Below are 25248 nucleotides of genomic sequence, written 5' to 3'. Positions count from 1 at the left end.
TATGCTGTCTAATCAAATAAGCTGTGATTAGTGTATAGACCTATGCTTCCTCTGTTTTTTCTCGGATGTATCATCTCTGAATCTCTGAACGTGTGTGCGATTGCGTGTGCGCCTTGAGCAAGAAGCTTTTTTGATTATGTCAGCCCACGTGGGCCTGTAATGCGAATTGTTTTACTATTTGGATGCCAGGCAAAGTTCTTTTGCTATGATTATGTAGCATGCAGTTACAGTCTTTAGTCAGAGACAGGAGCAGATGGTATTGTCCTGTGTCCAATATAATTCATATTAGCTATCTCTGAGTTCCAGCTATCGAAAATGACAAATGTTCCTGTTTGGAGAGAGAGCGAGTGTGTTTTGTTCAAGAATATCTTATTTTCATGTCAAGTCAAGTCAAGGCCATTAGTTAAGGTATGCTTTCCAATAGTCTTACACGGTGCATTACATCATTTCAATCATTTCATTTAGAGCTAACTTTAACACGCAGATGCTATATGCGCCTTTCTTGATTTTATTAGGCATGCTCATGGTTAAAACATGACTACTCTCCGGTCCTTGTATTATGAGCGTCCAAACATCAGCAGCGCAATCGATAAATTTTTAAGAGTCTTTGCCTTCCCTGTGAATTATGCAGTCTGTTTCATGCATGTATGACTCAGGCTGAGCCACCACAATGATCGCCAGAGAAAGATATTTTTGTAACAAACAGACGCCAGGAAATGACAGCACAACATAAACCTGTCAGAATTTAATTTCAGATGGAATATTAAGTGTTTATTTTGCCAAGATAAAATATAATTAGATTTTTTTCATACTTGGATTAACATCAGTCCATCCAATATAATATGCACACCACCGCCTGCATCTAAATATGTACAGTCCTCCATCCACATGTACTGTAACATTGTGAATACACACGTCACCTTTATCATATACTGCACCACGCTTTAAGGCCTTATTTAATATATATCTTAGTGTTTGAGAGCTAAACGGAAAGAATGAATGAATGAACCTGTTCAGCCTTGGGGGATTCTGCATTTTCTTCCAGAAGGTACAGTTGTAGCTGAAACTCACCATGGAAAACATGAATATTGAATCTTGAATGTCAAGCAAAGTCACATTTTTAAATATGTTATCATAAATTTTGGTTAATGTTCTGGCAAGATTCTGTAGATGTTATGAACAAAATTTGTTCAGTGGACTTAACATTGTACAAAAAAATGTATATATAATAATAATAATAATAATAATAACAACTTTAACTTTTTTACATTTGACTTAGATGTAATATTTATTTTACTATGTGTTTATGTTTCAGAATTCTCAATGAAAATTTAAAAATAATGTTCCCAAAATGTTTGTAAAATGATTAAATGGAAATTTCCCTTAGTGTTTTATCGAACATTTGCATAACCAATGCATTTTTTTAAACATACAAAGTTGACATTTTGAAGATTAATATGAAACGTTTTAATTCAGAAATAACTTAAAAGTTTGAAAGGAAAGTTGAAACCTGTCTGAAGTTTTAATTCAAAAATAACTTAAAGGGAATGCTTTCAAAACATTCTTAGAATATATTTTTTTTGTTAGCTGGATACTGTAAATAAACCTGTAAATACATCTCATCTATACTGTAAAAATGTAAACCTTCAAGAGCTCTTTCTTCCTAATTTGTCTCATAGATTTTTTTTTCACTTGAATAAAACTAGTTAAATTACATTCAACACCTGGGTTACACAACTTATTTTTAATTTATTATTATTATTATTATTATTATTATTATTATTATTATTACAGTGTAGTCACTGTAAAGGTCTCCACATCTAAAGAAAAGGGAGAGCCTTTCTTTATTGAAGAAGTTTCTTTTAACCCCAGCGTTTATGTGGTAATATTCTCCTCTGGTGGTCCTGCTCCCTCTCTTTCTCAAGAGTCTCTACGAAGATCCAGCGCATTTACAGACATGAAGGGAAGCACAGCTGTACTTTCTGTACCAGTCACTCCTCCTCCATCAGTAGGACGCTGCTCCACCCTCTCCAGCGCGTTCATCTCTCCGTCCGTTACTGTCCCACGAGTGTAGAGGATTTCAGCACCGGGACAGATCCACCACCGTCTCAGGCAACATGGCGACTGAGGTAAGAATCATTAACGCTTTCATCTGAGCTTCGTGCAAGATGTAGAGACAGCGGAGAGCGTGGTCGTTTCATTCGCGTGGTTTGAATGAAGTTGTTTTTGACACCTGCTGTGGGGTGGAATCACGATGTTTCTGTAAACGCTTTAGATGAGACGCGTTCAAAGAAGTCAGTTAAGAAATGGAGACGATGTTTCCTTTAAAGGCTGATTTCGTCGATGTGACACTGAGTTTTCCAATGAAGAATGGAAAGTGAAAAATCTATATTTTGTGTTCAAAAAAGAGGATCTACAGAAGAAAGTGTGAATGATACAAACAGACTGATGTGTAATTCAGCACCCTGGACAGAGACACAAATATACAGACTGAATAAAAAACCAACAGATGCTGAAGTAGAAGAATTTATTACGCGCCTCTTTGGAATACTTGATTCTGATTGGTCAGCTGCGCCATTCATATATTTTCGATTACTGACCGTGGTAACAGTATAACAAACAAGTGATCAGGGAAACCTGTGCTTCATGTGCTCCTGTTTCTCCAAGTAATCTATTAAAAAATATATATTTTTCAGTTGATTTATTTATTTTATTATTTATCTATTTCAGTTTATAATTTGTAAAAAGCTGTGTAAAAGTGGGACATCAAAATAAACACGGATATGTTTATTTTGCAGTAATGACCTGCTGATAAGTGTATTACGCCTTGCATATAAACCATAATACAACAACCAGTGTCTTTCTTACACTATTAGCAATTGAGCAATTTTAATGGTCATAGTCTTTAGATTATCTGGTGTGAGATTTGTTTCACTGATATATTTTGTGTTGGTGATTGGAGATTCTGACAAATCCTTCATTATCAATACTATATTAAGATCCCTCTCTGAATTCTATTGTTGATATATATAATATATATAATACCCTGACAACCATGTGCAATACTCTAGCATCTTCATAAACATGAAGTTTTTTTTTTCTTTCATCCTTGTTGACATCATATGCGTCATTATTCATAATTAAACAGAGAATGCAAGCATGGATGGGCATATTTAATATGCATAAGCATCCACATCTCTTTTCTCTAAAGGCAAATCTTCCAAATACCATTTATTTTCTCTATTTAGGAATAATGTCTGTATGGCTGCCCTTTATCCTTAATGCATCATGAACTCCTATCCAAACAGCATAATAAATGGTTTATATTTAGGCATCTGTATAGATTGCATGCACTTTCTGTTTACTCAGCCATCTTGTTTACAGATTTATTCAAAAGGTAGCAAGACAAATCCCTCCAGTGAGAATACACAATGAGATTCCACGGTTTGTAATGTATTCAGGGAAACAATTGTATCCATCAGCAACCTAGATTTTACTTTTACTAAGATATTGAAACTGATTGTTGACTCTCACCTAGCCAACATTCGCTGGGCAAAAAAAAAAAAAAAAAAATGTTTTTGCTGTCAAAAGAGTTGTCATGCACTTGCTCTGGGCATCTTGTGGTCTTTTTGTCCTACATCCGGTTAGTTTTTATTAAAAAATATTGTAATGAGTCATGGGAATGTTCCAGGAACGCTCCGAGAGTCTTTCTTTCGCTTCACTGGTCAATTTAGCATTTGGTGCCATAAACTCTGAGGCTTCTTTAGGTGGCTCTCTAGCTTTTTCTGCAGTTTTTTTTAACTGCAGTTAATCCTTAAAATAACTACTGCTGGAAATAAATCAGGTTGTTTTATGTTCTGGGGCTACTGTGACAACTGATGTGTGATGTGTTTCTGTTTTTATGCAGAGCTGCTGCATTAGACAGTCCTTGGAGGTTTGCTTGCCATTTATCTGTCTAGATGAGAGTCCAAAGTCAACAGTGTTTTTACCCATGTGAAGGGGCACATAGCATGGCTATTTAAGACTTCCACGTTGATTTGTTGGGTTTTAAGGGCCTGGTATCTACTGTACACTTAACCCCTAACACACACACACACACACACACACACACACACACGTTTTATGGGTTCAATTCTATTCAGTTATGGTTTTTAGGGTGCAAACTGTATTTTCTACCTCCATACCCTAACCCTACCCCTAAACATACCACTCACACAAAACCTTCTGCTTTCTACTGGTTTGTTGTTGTTGTTGTTTTTTTTTTTGCTTTTTGCTTTTTCAATGTAGACTAACCATAAACCTACCTGAAGGAATAGATCTCACATCTATGAGATTCACGGATTAAAAATGTAAAGCTGACAGTATAACAGCTGAGCCCAAGTAGGCCCTCAATTACTAAATTCCAAAACATCACTTTAGAACTAGTAACGAAGGAATGTTGAGTTGCTTCATTGAAAGCTTATTGTATTACTGTATTAAAAGCTTGCTGTATTATTGTAGAGTAAATGAGAGAGAGATGGACTGGGTGATTACGAGTTTGATTACCTGCATCTGATACAGCATTCATTCATTCATTCTCGTATTCACAATAAATATTAGTTTGGATATCTGCTGAGGAAAGCACCATCTTTGCTGTAATGTTAATATACTTTCATCTGTCAAGGGTGATTTTGCTGCTTAGTGCATTAGTTCAAGCTGTTATTGAAACTGGAAATATTTCTGTTTCTGTTGACGTTTCTCAATACTAAACACTATTATTAAATACTATTATTTATATTAAATTATTTATTGAATAATAAATAATAATATTTAATAAACAACAACAACCATCAAAAAGGTTGCTAGGCAATTCAGTTAAAAGTACAAAGGCAGCACTCTGATATACATCAATGAAGTCAGTTATTTCTATCTTTTGCTGTAGTGTGTCAATAGTATATATCAGTTTACATTTCCAAACATTATTTTTGCCATTAATTGTAATAATCCAGTGAGATTTTTGTTTGCACAAGGAGTCTGACAACAGCCAGTGCTCTACACATAGATCTGATCTCATCACCATCATCCAGTCTGTCAGAGATTACATGAAGAAACAGAACAAACTGAGACAGACTCAATCCAGAAGAACAATGTGCGAGTGCACCTAGGACAAACGCTTTTTTTTAACACATAGTGTGGTCAAAACAAATGCTGATTTAATTTAGTTAAGTCAATAGAAGTGAATTAATAAAATCTATTTATGGCATTATTTTTGACACCATCCTCACTTTACAGCATTTTTAATCAAGTGCCTAAAACTTTGCACAGTCCTGTAGCTTTGCAGGTTTATTGAAGCGTTTTGGAGACATTGCCACAGTTCTTCTGGATTTGGTCTGTCTCAGTTTGTTCTGTTTCTTCATGTTATTCCAGACATTATTACAAAATATTGGCAAAAATAATGTTTGGAAATGTAAACTGATATTCCCTCCTGACACATTACAGCAAAAGATAGAAATAACTGACTTAAAACCATTTTTTGTTGGTGAAAATACTAGTATATATATATATATATATATATATATATATATATATATATATATATATATATATATATATATATATATATATATATATATATATATATATATATATATATATATAATTATTATTATTATATGTAATATTTAGCTTATTTACTACAGACTAACCTACAGACCACAATTAAAATAATCATTATTATTATTATTAGAATACAACTGTTATAAAAAATAAAAAAACTTTTGTAATATCATAATTTTTGTGCATTTATATAATTCTCAAAAAAAAGAAGAAAAAAAACTGATATATGGAAATGATATGTTAAGAATGGCAAAAGGACGGTTTAATTAAGATTCAGCAAATGTCCTGTACTGTTTTATCCCCTACCGTTAAGTAAATCCGAACACAGCCATCTCCTTTTGCATACTAGCACCCTGTGCCAAATCTAATCAATTGTATACAACACAAATGGTTTTTGATTTGTGTTACTTGTTAAATGTGATCTCCAGAATATCTTGAGTTCATTAGAAGCTACTAAAAATGACAAAACAAGATTGTAAAACATTTTAATAATGCAGTTATTCTGCTTGTACTGAACTGAAACACATTTACAAATATAAGACAGGCTGAATGTTTAGTGAAAAGATATTTGCATCTAGAAAGAAGGGAGTGAGAGAGGGTGGACAAGTGAAGCAATAAACTAGCAAGACAGAGAGCAGTTCTACTGTGTAACAGCCCTCTTAAAGTGTCACAGTTAAAGCAACCTGTAATTTGTTTCATGTGACCCCGAGGCCATGTGCACTCAGCATCTTTGCTAGCGGTTAGAGAACGACATGCTGCCCTTTCAAGAGCTGCTTCCTTTTCTAAAGCCATAGCATCCATGCACTGTTTACTCTCAATGAATCTTACATATCTGCTGAATTGTTCTGAAGTTCTCCTTCTGTTCAGTCTCTAGTTGGTGCCAGATGTTAAGCACATGTGAGGTCAGTTACAAGTTAACAATCTGAATGTAACCAGCACATGCAATGATGGCTTTTCATAATGGTGCTTAGAATAGAATAAAGAATACTTGACATAAATTGAGTCCATTCCAGATTATGGAATGGTTTCGGATCCAGATACTTAATTTGAAAGGTTTTTCTTCTGTACTTGTGCTAAAAGTTTATACTGCTTATTTTAATATTTGCTATCTAATGCTATCTAATTTTGTATGTTACGAATAAAAATCTTGAATCTTGAAATCTTGAATCTTGAATCTAATGCAATGAGATTAAGATATTTTTTAAAGTGATTAAGCATCCAAATACTTTTCTGTACTTAATGCTAAATACAAATTCAAAGCAATTCCTATGAGTTTATTTTTGCCTGAGCTGTACTGAACTGTTCAGCTGATTTTCTGTGAAAATCTATTTGGTATGACAATCATTTACTTATAAACAAGCTTCAAAAGGCAGCCGCATTCTATTTAAAAGCAAATGAGTCTCTTGGGGGACTGGAAGTCAATTTATAATCTCCTGGTATTTAATTAACATGGATAAGAAAATGTGCTCAAGATCAGCAGTGTTAGATTATAAAGGCATCTGGGCACACGATGGTATCAAATGCTTGTTGATCTGTTTGTGGGTAAAGTAAAAAAATACAATAAATAACCTTAAACAACTATTTGATTAAAAAAGTTAAGTAGAACAAATTAATTGAAAGTAAAAAATAAAAACAGAACTTATTTTCAGTAGAATTTTTACCAGCATTAATTTAGTGAATATGCAAAACATAGTATTTTATGGAAAAAAAAAAGTTTTTTTACTTTTGGAAATATTTACTTTTTTTTATTTTCACAATGCTAAAATATATAATGGTCCTTCATTATATTTAAGCCAAGTTTCAAAATTTCAAAAGCATAAGCAATTTTATTTTATTTATTTTTATTTTTTTGTAGCTAGTTGTGAGGAGTTCAGTGAGATTGGGGAGCTGGTCTGTGCATCAGTGAGTACTAACATGATATGATTGATATATATTATATTTCATTTGAATGGTTTTAGTCTCTTTTATGTGCTGCTTAAAACTGAGCTCATAAGCTGGCTGACTTCCTTTTTCTCTGTGGAATAAGTCCAAAATATTGCTAAACACCCAGCCCTCCAGGGCAGAAAAGAGGTTTTTTGCTCTCTCAGTCAATTGGACTCATTCACTTATAACATGTAGGTCTATAATCCACCATTAAACTGAAGCGAGTCTATCTTTTGCTTCCTCTACAGTGTCTCTCAAGGGTTTGAGAGCGCATCAGCATTGCTCTTTTTCTGTGGGAAGAAACCCAAGAGCTGTAAATGTTCTGTTTCTGTCACATCTGTTTAAAATCATCTTCCCCATTCACAAGGGAAGGAAGAGGAAATGCCTGTGAAGTTTTGAATGTACACATATTTCTTCCTAATATGCCTCTGCAGATCTGCTCAGCTACTTCTGAAAAACAGCTTAATATTGGCAGCATCTAGAATCAACCTCTGACCTCTCAGATGTTCCTGCTGGACAGAACATTTCATTAAAATTCATAACCTTTTCCTCAACTGATGAATTTTAATTGGCCGTGACCACCTCGCTGCTGAGAGTTTGGATGGCCGATAATGTTAATGGTCCCACTTCAGGAATATCACCGTACCCTCATTCCCCTTTCAGACTTACTCACCAATTACAGCCATGCTGACTTTGACAGTTAAGGATTTATAGAAATGGGATGGTTACTCTTTTTATAGTCATAGCCTAAGCCCACTAACCACCTACAATCGTTTACTGACCGTCTGATGCAATGCAAATTGGACTCAGAAATGGCAAGAGCTTAAAGAAATTGTCACTTCCAATTGCATTGGCTGATAAAACTTTATTGATGTACACACAAAAAATGGTGTACAAAGTGTTTTTTACTCTGAAATTGTTAGTAACTTTTACAGTTGATTAAAATACACACTGAATTAATAACTGAAAGACTGAAATTGTATTTTCTTGTGTATTGTACTTCAGTAATCTTTGTTTGATTTAAAACTTATTTTTTACAGTGTATACAAAGCTATACAACTTTGAGAAGCATGACGATATACTGTAGATGGAAATAAAGTTGCATCAAAGTGTTGTGTTTGATATGTACTAGATATCGATAATCAAAATATATTCCACTTTTACTATATAATACTGTATGTTTCACTGTTTAGTTTTTTTCTGTGAAGTAATTAAATAAATTATGTAATAATAAATAATATAAAACTGTTTAAAGGGATAGTTCAGCGTTTAATTAATCAATCAATAAAAAAAGGGAAAAAAATAAAAAACAACAACAAAAACACCTCCAAAACTGTATGGCTAACTTTCTTCTTTGGATCACATTACATATTTTGAAAAAATATGTATATTCTAAATATATAGAATATTAAGAATCCTAATTATCTGTAAAGTTGCTTTGCAATGATTTGTACCGTAAAAAGCGATATGCAAATAAACTTGAATTGAAATTGAATTGAATATATATGGGTCTAATGTTGTCTGAACAAAGTTCTTTAAAGGAATAGTTGAAACAGCTGATAAAAGCATCACAGTAATCCTTGAGTAATCTACATGACTCCAATCCTTCAATTAATGTCTTAGGAAGTGAAAAACTGTGTCCGTAATAAATCTATTATTAAGACATTTTAATTTTAAACAATTACTTCTGGACAAAATATGAGTCTATAATTCATAATATTGTCTCCTCTGGCACCCATTCACTACAGAGGATCCAAATGTAAGCAAATGGTTTCATGTTAAATTTCTTAAAATCTTTTCCCTACTACCTTCCTACCTTTCCCTACCTACTGTACATACTAACTTCTTGGATGGCCTGAGGGTGAGTCAGTTTTCAGCAAATGTTCATTTTTGGTTGAACTGCTCCTTTAAATTGTCTTCTGTTTGTGCTCTGCAGAATAAAGAAAGTCATACAGGTTTGGAACAACATGCATAACTTGCAGATAAAAGTTCAGATGACCTCCCATGTGTGAATAATTTATATCTTCTGGGAGAAATCCAACCGTGGACAGTCATGTGGCCAGATAAGCCACTTGCTTGTGGTCATGTTAACAGCTGCTGTGGGATTTCAGACAGCAGAACAGCTATAATGAGCGTCCTCAACCTGAGTCTCTGAGCGATGCCTATGTGGAGGAGTGCAGGGACAATTAGGCTCGTCTCATTTGGCATTAACTAAAAGGCTTTGTGTGTAGTGGCAACAGTGAAGACTAATTATCATTCACGTCCATCCTTATGAAGATTTGGTTGCTAATTCTGACTTTCTTTGTATTTGGTCCAGCGCTTGATGGTGTGAAGTCATAATGACAACATGTAGTTGAATTCTTCTAATCTTGCTCAGGAGTGGCTCTTTTTGTTGTGCCTCAATAAAATCAACTTTTGTCCGAGATGTTTCTCCTAAAACACTACATTGCCTGACTTTGATTGCCGACTTAGCACAGTTTGAGCACAGTAAAAAAAAAAAAAGCTCTCTAAAGTGTTATATGTCTTTTTAACACCATTGGCCCAGTGAAATTACAGTTACTTGAAACTAAAACCATAAACATTTTTGTTAACTGGAATTAAACACAAAAAATGACTTATTTACTTTAAGCTAGGTGTCAATGCAACTGTCATGGGTTGCTGGGGAAAGAGTTCAAAGGAGGCAGATATCAAACAAACAGAGTTTTTTAATAACTCCACTTAGGAAAATCAGGAGAACACAACCACTTAAACAAAATTAGACAGGAAAAAGAAACTGTGGAAAGGCAGGGCTATAAATATTCAACCAAACAAGGGACTAACAAGTAAATTAACAAGACACAGGTGAACAAAATGACATAATAAGGAAACTAAGTCACTGGGGAACAGGCCAGCTGAAAAAACAATGAAAACTAGAACACAAACCAAACATAACCTGGCTTGAGCGTGAGTAAATGGGGTAATTTTCATTTTTGGGTGAACTATCCCTTTAATCTCATTACTTTCTAGGAGAAACAATGGCGGCATTAAAAATATTTTATTTGTGTTTTTTTTTCCTTTCATCTACAGACCATAAAGTCACATTTCACACCTTTAAAGAACCATTAAACCTTTATGATTCTTTCTGTATGTTTCAACACCGACCTTGCAAAGCAACTTTACTATGTTAACAATAGAGAGAATTAACAATAGACTTATTTTTGGTATCAAAGCTTTCAACAATTACACTAATGAGACCACAGCTGTGAGGCCAATTCATTTTTGCTGAAAATAATGCTGTGAGCCTTGTCTTATGTCTTGATCTATTAAAATATGGATTTGTTTACAAGGGGGAAACAAGGTCTCAAAAGAATGAAACGGATGCAGTGTGTTAAGTGATATTCTCAGACAGAAAACTGCAGTCTGTTCTTAATTCATGCAGTTATTGCTATTTGAAAATGAAATTTATGAAACATACTTTTGCCGGCAGCCAGGGACGTGCACAGACATTTTGAGGGGCAGGGGCTCAAGTGAAATAAAGGGCACTTCTCATAATTAGTTTTTTTTTTTTTTTTTTTTTTTTTTACAAAAAAGTATATATATATATATATATTTATATATATATATATATATATATATATATATATATATATATATATATATATATATATATTAATGCAACTCTGACTTCCTTTTAAAAAAAATTAATTTAAAAAGTTAATTTATTTTATCTTCCTCAAACTCACGCAATTGTTTCATTTTCAGAAACCAGAAACCATGGTCTCCTTAGTATTCACTAGGTTTATAGAGCAGCAAAGGAAACCATTCCACAATGTGCATGTTTTGAAAACATTTTCTTTGCTACTAGTTTCAAGTATATATGAAGAGTTTGAGCTTTTTTTTTCAAGCTCGTATTTAAGTTCAGTAATATAACTTAAATGACAATTAATAGGTAATTTTCATTGCCAGTAATGTAAAATAAGTGAACACAAACATACAAGCTTGATAAAAATGATCATTATTGAAGGAAATTTCAGATGGCACTTAGAGGATTTTTCATCTGAACTCTTCATATTTAGAATAACCTAAATAACTGTATCAAACAGAGGGGCGTGTTTTACTAATAATTTGTTTATTTTTGCACAAGGCACTACATCGTTTTAATTATTTTGGTGTTATAAGAATACATAACACTTTAAAATTAAACTTACCAAAATAATTGAGTAAAAATTCAATAAAAGCCAATGTCATGTATGTATTTGTGGTGGTATGGAATACTATTTTATAAAGGTTTCGAGGAAATAAAGAAAGTTAAATTACTTAAATAGTTAATTTATAAATATTGTTATTTTTAAAGTTTAATGTTAACTTATTTCTACTCAGTTTTATTTATTAATGTACCAGATGCAGTTACTCAGATTTACTAAATTTTTTAGAGTGTATCCTCCATCTGTTTGCATCTGTAGATTTCTTCTAAATTCACCAATTTAGATTTCTAAATTTCAGGGGGAAAGACTCTTGATGTAAGTCAATAACTGGGGACGTTCTGTATGCAAATTAGGCGTCAACTAGTTAAAATGCGCACATTTGCATCTAATTGACAGGGAAATGCAGGTAAATAGGATAAACAAAATAACTAAAGCATTCTCGAGGTCGGACATCCGGGACTTTTGCTCCCATAATGCACTGTGCGAGCATAGCAACCACGGCGAAGGGTAAAACAAACAAGCGCTCGCCATTAAGCAACACGAAGCGGAAGACAAACGAGCGCAGAGCTGTCGAGAAAACTGCCGAGAATCATGCCTAAAAAATTAGCAATGATTCGGCAAATCAAAGAATAACAAAATAATACCACTGCAGAGATGGCCACTCAATTTTCTGTTGCTATGTTATGACATTGCTATGCATAATGGTCGGCAGCTGTACACTGATAAGCAACAATGAAATGCACTAGTTGTGTGGGGAATAAGATACGTTTCTGCAGTTAGTCTATTTTTGCTTTTTTGAAAAAACTGTGTCCCTCACTGACACTGTACAAGCTGTGCCACTGACAGACTGAGCCCAATACAGCCATTGTGTAACACAGTGCTTTTGAATAAACATTTTTTTTTTTTTCTAAATGAACATAGTTAATGTAATCGATGCTTGATGGGTATTTAAACATGACTGCAAGTGTAGGACACATGGTATGTACACATGGTGTTCAAATCAGGGGATTTGATGAGGTAATTGTATATGTCTGGATACTCGAGCCTGGGCCATGCCTTTGGGTTGTTCTCCCAGGACTCAGCTGGATGTCGATAGGGACAAGATTGTAACGTTAAACCTACAAGCGACAGCTGTCTGTGGTACCTGGTCAATGCAGGCGCAAGTAGACTTTCTATATATTGATAAGATATTCTGTAATAGAAGAAAGAAGATCTGTATTTGTATAGCTGCTAGCGCCTTTCACATACATGTAACGTTAGCTAACGTTAGTCGCAAAGCGCTTTACATGAGTGTTTTATTATTACATTCACTTCACTTCTCACCACAGACATACATTCGCATACACAGATATCATTCATCATTAATACAAAGTAGTCCGTTAGTATCCATAACTGGCATAATCCACAACAAAACTTCTGTGAATAGATACCTTTTTGATTTTCCTCGGGCTTTGCCTTGATTGCCTTCGGTTTGTTTTACCCTTCAAACACGGCGGCGGCTTGTTGCTATGCAGGTCACATGATTTGTGACGTAACGCCGACCAAGAGAATATCACCTGGTGGTGATATATGCTTATTTTATTAACTTATTTTATTACATGGCTTGGTTGAATTCCAATGTAGAATGCGGAGTATAACAGACCGTTGCCATGAAAAACAGAGCGTTGCTATGGACTCACAGGATTCTAACCGTAGAGACGGAGCGGACTATTTTCTTTAGCGGAAGCAATACAATCGGGTTTAACAATCGGGGGAGAGGGAGAGGGAGCGCTTCAGAACTCCTGACCTGATATTTAGATACTATATTTCAATAAATATATTTGTTTGAAAGGGAAGCTGTGTGCAAACAGAAATATATATTATTTTTCAAAAATAAAAAAAAAAGCATCCGAGAAAAAAGGGCACTTTCTCTCCAGGAATAAAAAGGGCAGGTGCTCAAGCCCCCTTTCATGTCTATGTGTGCACGTGCCTGCCGGCAGCCACTGTAGACAGACTGAGTGCTGGAATATGTCTGTCTGATTGTGAATTAGAGAATCAGGAGAAATAGGACACAGCAAATGGTCATTAGAACTGGATTTCTGTTTTGGATCTTTTAGGTTTCATTCTCTCTCTTGGCTGCCTGCATCTATTTCATGATGTTTCCAGAGCTGGTGAAGATGGTTTTACACATAAAGTTTTAAAACAACTCATTGAGTGTTTCTTTTCCTTCTTTTGATTGATGCTCTGTCTTCTTTCTGGCCCGGGTTTTATAAACATGCATACATATTCCTCCATATTTTAAAATATTATTGCTTCAAAGGCCCCTGTCCATTTTTCGTTTTGATAGAGTCTTGATGTAGGGCCAGTCTCTATCATTGTATATCATAGGTTTTCTGTGTGTCTTGGAAGAGATAGAAAACATAAATCATTAAATTAATTGACACAATGTCCTACTGTCAGGACCCTCTCAATTTTAATTGTCAAATCACAAATTCTTATCCACATGTATAATGATTTAACTGTGCAAGTAATGATTTACATGAAAAAATCAAAATGATATACACACAAGGTGCTAGTCATATCACTGGCCTAGGGACTTTGCCAATTTTAATTTTTTTTTGTCATTTTAAGTTTCAGAAGTGTGCTCATGAGCGTCCCCTTTGAGATAGTCCTGATGTATTTTGTGTCTCTTTGTTTAGTTTCACAACCTTCAGGAGCTGCGTCACAGTGCGTCTCTGGCCACCAAGGTCTTCATTCAGAGAGACTACAGTGACGGCACAATCTGCAAATTCCAGACCAAGTTCCCTACAGAGCTGGACAGCAGGGTGAGTTTCATTTATGCGATCGCACATCCCATGATACATTGTTTTCTTCTTCAACTTTGGATTGCCTCAATCTTAAAGGAATAGTTTGCTAGCTATTTATTCCCTTCAGGCTGTCCAATATGTGGATAAGTTTGTTTCTTCATTTGAACAAATTTAGCATCACATCACTTGCTCACAAAGAGATCTCCTCTAGTGAATGGGTGCCGTCAGAATGAGAGTCCAAACATCTGATAAAAACATCACAATAATCCGCAAGTAATCCATATGGCTCCAGTCCATCAATTAACATCTTTTGTAGTCAAAAACTGTTGTTGTGAGAAACAAATCCATCAAGGCATTTTGACTTCAAACCATCACTTCTAGTTAAAATACCATAATCCTTATATAGTCCATAATCAATAATAACGCTTCCTCCAATGAAAATTTCCACCCTTTGCACTCCACACAGATCAAAACACACTGACATATTTGTTTAGAACAGTTTTGGATGGTTTTCGCTAGTGAACAAGGCTTGGTCTGTGCAAATTTGATTCAAACTGCGCTCCTGATTCAAACCAGACAACTTTCCATTGTGGTAAGCAGTATTACAGACAGAGGACCAAGCAATGGTTTGAAGTTTTATCATCTTAATGATGTATTTGTTTCTTGCAAAATGCAGCTTTTTGCTTCACAAGACGTTAATTGATGGACTGGAGTTGTGCAAGTTATTTGTGGATCGTACTGATGGCACCCATTCACTGCAGAAGATCCACTGAATGAGTTTAACCAAACTGTTGTGCGCAGATCGAGAGGAGCCTGTTCGAAGAAACGGTGAAGACGCTGAACTGCTGTTATGCAGAGGCTGAAAAGATTGGGGGTCAGTCCTACCTGGAAGGCTGTCTGGCTTGTGCTACCGCCTACATCATCTTCCTGTGCATGGAGACACGCTATGAAAAGGTATCAAGATAAAGTCTCCGGTTTCATTTGCAATGCGCTCAACATTCATCAAGAAGCCAGTTCTGAGATGTAAGATTGAGAACAGCTCCAACCCATGGATGCCTTTGAAGATCAAAGATGAGCATTCAGGCCTGATGACCCAAGGATTCACACAGAACCAAAACATTAGAAAGTTGGAACATTTTGATGTGCCGGCCCATTTGAATCTGACCACACACGTTCACAGCGGCAGATGGAAATCACTTTCTTTGAATAGCAGGCAAACAAAGTTGAGATGAGGTTTGATATATGTAGATATGCCCTACTTAGACAATAGTTCTCGTGTGGGGAGCACCTGTCCATCAATGGGCATACCTGACCAAATCATAACACGGCATTCATTGCTGCGATATACTTCCAAAGGCCAGCAAATAACTCCATACATGTGTGCTTCACCTGCACTAAGATAGAGCGGACGTAAAGTTAAAAGTCTTTCTCTCGCACTATATTCATCTTCATGCTTTAACATGTTTGAAAAGTGACGTCGTTGATGTCTGAACTCCGAGGTCACATCAGGTTTTTCCAGAGAGTTATTGTAAACTCCAGACTGTAAAAATGCCCACCTTAAAGGCAAACTCTGATAAACTGCACCCACCCATGATGAGCACTTTTGTTTGCTGCTCCAGCTGACAGGAGGCCACACATGAGTGGACATGGATGAGTTCTCTCATGCCCTGGGCTAGCATGATAAGCATCTCCCTCATCAAAGACGAGTGATTACACACAAGTCAGTGCAGTGGAGACAAAGATTTAGAGCGTGCTGCACTTTGTCACATGTCAGGGCTTGAGAATGTAAATCACAAAATGACCTTTCGTTCTGTCGAGCAGCAGCAGTTCTCAACCTGTGTTACACGAGTTGGAAATTTTACAGACTATATTTCACATTTTCAATGTAAAATCTGAATGAATCAATATAAAAAAAATCTATATATTATAATTATAATTATAAAAAAATGAGCAGTCATTATTTCAAACATATGTACAGGAATCACAAGCCAGTTTTTAAGTTGCCTTGCCTACAGTGATTTATTTGACATTCCTTTCTTTCCTAGGCATTTTAAAAAATTCAAAAGACATAATGATTTCATGCCATCTGCAATGCTTTATGGTAATAGACCAATAGACCATTGAGCTCTTTTGGCTTCTCCAAAAGCATAAATCATTGCTTAACAACTTCAGCTCTCATTTTACGTCTTCTTTTGAATGGTTATGTCACTAAAAATCAGTTTCTTAATGGAGAAAATGAGATGAGATTTTTACTTTTCTGGAATCTGACTGTTGTGCTCTGTTGACAACTTTTACTTTACCTGTGCTACCGTGCCATTTAATAAATAATAAAAAAAAAAAAATAGAACACTGTGAAACACAAAATGCCACAACTAGCAACAGGGGCCTCATTTATAAAATATGCGTATACACAGATGTGAACGTGAAATTTGACGTGAAAATGTACTTACCACCACGTCAGGGTCTGAGCAGGCGTATGCACTTTTCCTTGTGGCAAAGTCGGAGTACTGCAGCTATTTGAACATCTAAACTGCAATAATAATAAAAATGGTGTACGTGCAAGCACCAAATTCATCATAAACAACAAAGATGCAGTATAAAAGATTAATTGTGCAGTGTAGTCAGATTTTTTATTAACGGGAGTTTTCGCTAAATTAAACTGACTTTTTTAATGTTGAGAGTTCTTTACTCGCTTACTATAAACAGTTTATTCCTTGTTGTTTTGTTTTGCTTTTTACAAGAGAATTTGCGAAGTCTTGATTCACTACTAATGCGTAAAATAGAAAAAAAAATGCATAAACACATTTCTGACTGTTTTGTCTGTGTTGCCTATGCTATAAGAATACACTGTGTAATAACGGTTTTAATATATTCTATTCAATAACAGTTAACTGTTTTTATTTATAACATCTGCTGCTTTGCTTCTGTGAAAATTAATAGAGCCATCATCCTTAAACTTTGTTTTTGTCATTTACATTGGTTATATTTGTAAAATACACTATATATTTTTGTGTCAGTACATTATTGGCACATTAGTAAACTGTATAAATATTAAGAGATGGCAAATGACATGCAGGCCAAAATCGTGTGATAATTAATTTTATTATGATGTAAAATGTCCAGTTTTTTAAAGTTTTGCAAGAATTCCGTGATACTAAACTATTTATTAGTTGTCATAGCAAGTGTTTTTTAAAGTAGGATGGCTTACTTTTCATAAGATGACTGAAAATTGTGCTTGAATTCGTAGTTTATTCTTACCTTTGGAAACCTAATTGTTTTATAATTACCACTACTACTATTATTTTGTTTTATAATTACTACTACTACTATTATTATTATTTCTGTTGTTTCTAGAAGTAGTAATTTTGATAATAGTCATTAGGAAAAATATAACCACACACGCATTGTTTGTTCACAGAATAATTACACATTATTAAATAAAAAGCATCCCCGCACAAACCTCTACCTCAATTTCAGTCTCAGTAAAGGTTTTTTTTCTTTCTTTGTGCGCATCATTCTCAAGCTTAGAAATTCAGATATTGGTGTGTGCTCTTTTATATGGTAATGATATTAATTAGGGGGCGTTTACAAAGCCGAGATCTGACACCAGTCAGCTGAGCACAATTTGAAGATCATTTGCGATTTATAAATTTCACTTCTGGAAGAGAGGTGTATGCATGTGCTTTTGTGCGCACGTTCATTTTTCTAAATAGAGCAAATTTAGAGCAAATTTAGGACGGTTTATACACAAATTTTATAAATGAGGCCCCAGCTCTGTTGATGACAATAATCACTGTACTGAAAATCCTTTTTAAATCTGTAAATAAACAGGAGGTTTTCAGATTTAGATTTTCTTTACCATCATTTTTCAATTTATGATGTTAAAAAAAGTAATCATGGCAATAGCAATAGCAATGTCGTGAGTTAAAATCCAAGGGAATGCATGAACCAATACAGCATTTGCCTTAAATGCAATGCTAGTGACTTTGCATTAAAGAGTCTGCTAAATGAATCAATGTAAGTTGATTCAGTAAAGTCAGTAAAGCTAAAGGTCTACATACCAAACACTAAGATATTTATGTACATTTTTCAGTTCAACTTTCCACTCAATATATTATGCTTATATATAAGTTGTAATGAAAAGGCATTTCCACTGGTGGTCTCGGGCTTTTGGAGCTCACTGCATATTTACATGAAATTTTTATCATGATAAATGAATGTAAGTTTTTGAATAAAAGTGTGCTTGTACACTTTGTTCTGGAAAAACATATTTCATTCTGGGTTGCGCCAAGTAGCATATTAACAGCATGTGTTGGATTTACTCCTGTGAGTCATTGCTCATCCTGAAGTTTGTTCATGGCCACTGAATTCAGAACAGATCCATTTTTCTTCCCTTATTACTAACATCTAGTCCCTTTTCACGGCCGGTTCTGTAGAGTGGAAAGCAAAGGGAAGCAAAGTGATGCACAGTTTCACCCCACTGGGGTAGAGAAACACAGACAGCCTTTGCAATGCTCACTTGAAAAGTCAAACAAATAAACTTGAGTAATCTAAAAAAATAAACGTCTGTTATTCAGCTTTGATGTTTTCACAAATGTCTATGGCAATATACAATGTAATAATATGCGCATTTATTTAACTTTATATAGACTTGTATTGTTTTTAGATAAGCTATATTATAGTTGCTGTTTTTATAATAATGAAAATATTACTTATTCATTCTAATGATAAAAAAAATGCTACTTTTAATGGTAAAATGCTGCAAAAATCCTATGGTAAGTTCCCTTACTCTAAATGGTTAAAAACTGTAATTCTGTTTTATGTTACATCTTATGTTGTCAAATTAGTGTTTATTGCATTATTTTAGTGCCATGCATGTCACAGTAATATGATGGTATTTTGTGTTTGTTGTATGACACTGTCTGTTTATTAGTATTCACCTCAGCTAATAGAACAACTTTGTATAATGTGGCTTTTTTTATTCCTTTTTATGCATTAATTTTGTTTTTATCCTACGCTTACTTTAATCATAATAACCTTTCGCTTTCCTCCTCACTGTGTCTCTTCTGTGACCCCCACAGATCCTGAAAAAGATCAGCATGTATATTCAGGAGCAGAATGAGAAGATCTATGCACCCAGAGGTTTGCTCCTCACAGACCCCATCGAGAGAGGCATGAGAGTGGTATCCTTTGCAAACACTCGAGATGTGTTTTTTTTAGGTGTCACACCACCTTGAAAGAGCTATGTACAATCTATACATTTTGATGAATTATGTTATTTGCTTGCTTGCTTGCTAAAAAAAAAAAAAAAAAAAAAAAACTTTTAGCGTTCACTTTAGGGTAAAAAACTTTTCAATGGCCATGGTTTCCTCTCACTTCCAGACATCCCAAGTCTCCCGGAGGTTCCGGGAGTCTCCCGCATATTGAAAGCGGCTCCCTGAGACCCGCAAATTAGTTAAAATCTCCCGGAATCTATACCGAGCGAGCAAAAGCGCACATGCGAAACAGATACTGTGTTTCAAACCGTGTAGCGCACGCACGGCAGAGAGGGAGAGGGAGTGAGAGACCTTGCGTGTGTGTGCTAATGTGCGTGTGTGCGAATCGCATGACAGAGAGCATCCTGATTGGCCTGTTTCTGCAAATCAACCAATCAATTGTCAGTGTGGGCGGGCTTTTATCTCTTCTCCCGAGTCCCGAACAAAATTAATCAGTTATGTCTATCTAGAAACAGGAGCACCATGGCAGAGGGAGAGTGCCACAAAACAAAAATAAGTATAGGACACATTTTATGGCAGACTACACGAAAGTGTACCCCTGTCTTATAGGTGTCAAACATAATGACAGTCTTGCTCAAGCATTGCCCATGGGGGTTATATGATTGCAAAAGGCATGTTGACGTGAGTTGACAAGTTTCATTTCATCTGCATATTATTCAGGCTAGTTACCAAGGCTACATGAAAACAACTCCTTAGACCTGTTTAAAGTTGCAATGGAAAATAAATAAATGCAGTTTACATAAATTGTATAAGCAGATTGTATAGATAGTAAAAGTAATCTACATCTTTAAACATACTTAACGAATAATTACATAGGCCTATACCTTATAGAAATAATATTTTATGCTTTTATAACTTTTAGGGACCACAACATGTTAGCAAGGCTAAGTGCAGGGAAGGCTGCTCCAATAGATCTCAGTTCTCCCATTCAGATAGGCAAAGTCTCACTGAGAAGGTGACTACAGCTGAGATGTATTTCCTTCCTTTTGGGGGGGGGGGGGGGGGGTACCTCCCTGAAATGACTTTTTGCAGGTTGGGATGTCTGCACTTCTGATATTATAAAAAAGGTATATAATTGGCTTGGCAAAGTATGATACAAGTCAGTAATGTTGTGATTGTGTGTCTGCTGTTCTTTCCAAAATAAGAAGTCACACTTTCATAAGAGTCACAATCTGCAAAGAATATCACTTCACCTTCAGCCGTTCAGCTGAGGTGACACTTTGATATGTTGATATAAAGCAGAATAGAAAATCAGCCTTATTTGTAGGCATTTCTTTCCATTTTCCAGCACTGTGGTTGTAGCTAGGAAACTGTGTGAGACCATAAAGCACCTGAGGCCAGACCTGGAAACACTTTGTCTGTGTGATTAAAGAATAACTGGAAAAGGAATGTTTGTCAAGACGATTAAAAGACTCTTGCAGGTTAAAGACACTTGAACTGTTTGACAGCTGGAGTTCAAAGTCATTAATATTCAAAGCCAGACTGAACATCCATCAATGGGATTTTAGAGGAGAAAATAAAATATCAAAAAGGAAACAATCTAGTTTTGTTGCATCAACACACCATTTGCTTCCAGTGCACATTTAACTCAAATTATGTCATTAATCAAAGTAGTCCTGATTAAACATTATTAAAAATTCAAAGTTTGTAACCATAACTCAAATATCTACATTGTTTAAACTTCTTTTTTAAGTGTTAATAGCTCAAAATATTTAAGTACAATCTCAGAATTAAAGGATACAAAAGATGTCACAGTGGTGGTACCTTTTCAAAAGGTTCACCTTTGTGCATAAAGGGCCCGTATTGGTATCTTAAAGTAACGGTAGAAAACTGTACCTTTTAAAAGGTGCAGAGAGTGTACAAAATTGAGGGAATCCCCATGAGCCATGCTAAAAAAATTATTTGCACCAAAGTTTGGGCCGATAAGATTATTTTTATTAAATTTATTTATTTTCTTAATTAATAGTTCAGTTCAGCAAAGATGCATTCTGAAAAAAACTTCCGCATTGCATCAAAGATATGAACCCGCACAACCATTTTTGACATTGTTATAAGAAATGTTATAAGAATGATTTCTGAAGGATCATGTGACACTGTACTGTGTTATGAATAAAATAAAATTATTAGACTACATTTTACAAGAAAATATAGTTTCAGATTTCCTGCCAAAAACAAATTAATGTGAAATCTAGTAATTGTAAGTTGTAAGTGTAATTATTTACTAGTAACCTTCTAAAAAAAATCATGTTTTTAAATTACATTTTAAACCATGTACAAATAGAAAACAATTATTTTGAATTGTAATGATATTTCTCTGTATTATTTTTGTTACTGAATTTTTGATCAAATAAATGCAGCTTTGAGTTTTCCAACAAATTATAACCAAATTAGGTCCAAATATAACAGTTTGTTAGGCAGTGTGTAAGCATTTTGGTTATGTTTCTCACATTATAAATCCAACAGGCATCTGCAGAAGTTTAAAATGTTGCCGTTTGTTGGGTCAGCGTGAACTACACTAATTGTTTCTAAGCAACTCTTCTAATGAGATGTTGCTGCATTGCTTCTGTCAAGTCTTTTGATGCCTGGCTGAATGCTTGTCACTTCGCAGAAATCAGGCTCAACGCACTGCATGCACCCCAATTGTCTGCTAGTTGCCTTGGCAACCTCTTTCCTTTTTGATTATTATTTTGGTTTCCATTTTTTCACAATATATATTCAATTGTCATACGTAATGAAATTTCAGCATCTTTCAAGTAACTATTGTGCATTCCTTTTCTCTCAAAGTCTATTATATGTCCACAGTCTTCAGGTATGGCAGTAAATGCACTCCCAAAAGATCCTCCAGGAACATATTATTCTTTGGATCCCATAATTTTGGGTGATTCCCTTTGGGAAATCTATCCAGTGAACCATCAAGCTAGCTTGGCAATCCCGTTCCTCCCTCTTCCCGCTGACTGCAGGCCCGGCTGGCTTTGGCAACCCGTTGTCAGCTCACAGTCCTGCGCAATCCAACCAGCTGTCACCTTAGGAGCAATGGGCAACAATAGCTGCCATTCAGTTCCTACCACACTGACCACCAGTAACTCATCACAGAACTTTGGTTTAGCTCATAGGAAAGACATTTTCAACTTAAATTAAATCAATCAGTTGATGGGTTAAATTCCATTATTGCTATGCTACCACGTTTGCAAAATATTGCATATTCTCATCATCTGATTAGGTCGAAGTATTTTGTTAGGAGGGAATGCCTTTAACAGCTGTCCAACTCTCATCTATAACCTTTTTAGGGTCCAAATTTGGGTTTGTGGCTTTTAGAGCATGTCTATGAATGTTAAGGCCATCTAAATGTTATGTATACTTTACAAAACAAATATTTATTGAACTTACACCACTATTAAATAGTTTGCCATCAGTATGATTTTTTTATGTCTTTGACAGAAGTCACTTGTGCTCAACAAGGCTGCATTTATTTGATCAAAAATACAGTAGAAACTTTTTGATTTTAAAATACATCTTTTCTATTTGAATATGTTTTCAAATGTAATTTATTCATTTGATGCATGGCTGAGTTTTCAGCATCATAACTTAGTCTTCAGTGTCACATGAGCCTTCAGAAATTATTCTAAAATGCTGATTTGGTGCTCAGCATTTTATAATTATAATTATTATTATTATTATTAATGTTGAAAACAGTTTGTGCTGCTTAATATTTTTGTGGAAACCATACATTTTTTCTTCTTCTGATGAATAGAGAGGTCAAAAGAACATAATTTATTTTAAAATATAAATAATTTGTCTTTATTGTCACATTTTAGCAACTATCAATTTAATGCAAACTTGCTAAATAAAAGTATTTATTAAAAAAAAAATCATACTAACCTCAAACTTTATTTTTAATCTCTTTTGGGATAAAAGCCCAACGATATGAATGAATACTAATCTTGTTTGTATATGTGTGATTGTTTGATTCATATAATTAAAATACCATTACAATTTTATTAAGCAAACAGTAGGGTGCAAGCAAGACTAATTAATTTATTGGTTCGATTTCATGAACTAATAAAATGTGTAACTTGAATGCAATATGTTGCTTTGGATTAAATCATCTTCCAAATGCATAAATGCAAATATGATGCGACCTGAAACTGGCTTATAAACCCTTTGATATATGCACCCAAATTTCCTGATTGAAAAGGCATTACATGACATTACAAGAAACAGTGCTCATTAAATAACTGTATGGGGTCCTTACGTTTTTAAATAACTGTTATATTTCAACATCTCAGCATTTAAACCTTGACTATGGATTTCCAGATTGAAATCTCCATCTTTGAAGACAGTGGCTCCACCTGCTCCAGCTCCACTGGAAGTTCTCCATCCAGTAGCACGGCTCAATGACTGGAGGAGCAGCGCCAGGGGTATGGGTACAGGGGGGCCAGTACGCTCCCCAAAATCCGCATGTTGAAACATGAGAGCACCAGATTTTAAAGAAAGGGAGTGAGAGAGAGAGGAAGTACAGGTACTGCTCACTCACTCACTTCTTCCAAACAACAAGCGCAAAGCCAGGAGCTTTGACTCACAAACACACCTCCCTTTCTCCATCTCTTTTGATTTTGAGCCTCCTCTGCATTTCCATTGGTGACAGACACATTTTGATCAGACGCCTTCAATACTGAAATAAAGAGGCCTAGCAGACAGGTACAATGGATAGAGTGCTTCCAACAGATTTCTAACTGTGTGTTAGCTCTGGAAAATCCAGATTAAGATGGTTTTGAAACATATTACTATAATATTTTTTGTTAAAGGTGCAGTATGCAATATTGACAGCCATTAGCTACCGCAAATGGGTTGACATGGGTTCAAATTCAAAATATTGGAGGGAGTTGTTTTTCCTGTCCCTCCTTCTTAGACTTTACGCTCAAAAGGTTTGCCAGATTGAGGGCACACAATATGAACGATCGCAACTAACAACGAAAAGTGATGAGCCTGACACTGTAAAGCCCCTTTGGACCTGGAAAATTGCCGGAACATTGCCGGGTCGCATTGAGGACCTAGTAACATTGCCGGGTTCAGTCCTGGAATGAGCACTGTGTGAACAAAAGCCAGAACTAATGCCATAAATGGTGTGTCATAGTGATGATAATATATATATTATTATATTATATTCCACTTAACATTTATTTTATTTCAAGTAAACCACTTTATTAACAGATTACGCTTTATACAAAACAGATTGTTTCAAAGCAGCTTCATAGTAATGAACAGGAAAATAATTGAATCGATGCAAACTTCAAATTTAAGACAAATTCAAATTCTGCCAGTGTTGATTCAGATCTATACAATAACTGTAAGGTCCGTTAATTATGAAAGCAACTCAGTTCAGTTACTGTATAAGCAGCTCTACAGAAGTCAGTAGTGTCATTGTTGAGCTCAAGTCAGTTTATGTTGTTTTAGTTCAATAACTATGTTGATGATTCAGAATTT

The 25248-nt window shown here is 35.0% G+C and overlaps 1 protein-coding gene across 1 annotated transcript; it reads left to right on the top strand.

Moving 5' to 3' along the window:
• The first annotated feature begins 1925 nt into the window (after positions 1–1925).
• LOC132156807 (golgin subfamily A member 7B-like) lies at positions 1926–24803 on the top strand. The gene is made up of 5 exons (XM_059565841.1): positions 1926–2129; positions 14381–14506; positions 15290–15442; positions 19570–19671; positions 24079–24803. Exons 1-5 carry the CDS (start codon positions 2118–2120, stop codon positions 24160–24162), a joined length of 477 nt encoding a protein of 158 aa, XP_059421824.1. The 5' UTR covers positions 1926–2117; the 3' UTR covers positions 24163–24803.
• The last annotated feature ends 445 nt before the right edge of the window (positions 24804–25248 follow it).

Source organism: Carassius carassius, chromosome 14 (assembly GCF_963082965.1).
Source record: "Carassius carassius chromosome 14, fCarCar2.1, whole genome shotgun sequence".
In the NCBI taxonomy this organism is placed as follows: Eukaryota; Metazoa; Chordata; class Actinopteri; order Cypriniformes; family Cyprinidae; genus Carassius; species Carassius carassius.
Note: the sequence above shows the minus strand (reverse complement) of the source record. Positions and strands in the feature narration are given on the sequence as shown.

Excerpts from the sequence above, each read along its gene's own strand:
- LOC132156807 (XM_059565841.1), top strand. Across the intron at positions 14,507-15,289 it reads CTACAGAGCTGGACAGCAGG|ATCGAGAGGAGCCTGTTCGA; the intron begins GTGAGTTTCATT and ends TGTTGTGCGCAG. Across the intron at positions 15,443-19,569 it reads TGGAGACACGCTATGAAAAG|ATCCTGAAAAAGATCAGCAT; the intron begins GTATCAAGATAA and ends TGACCCCCACAG.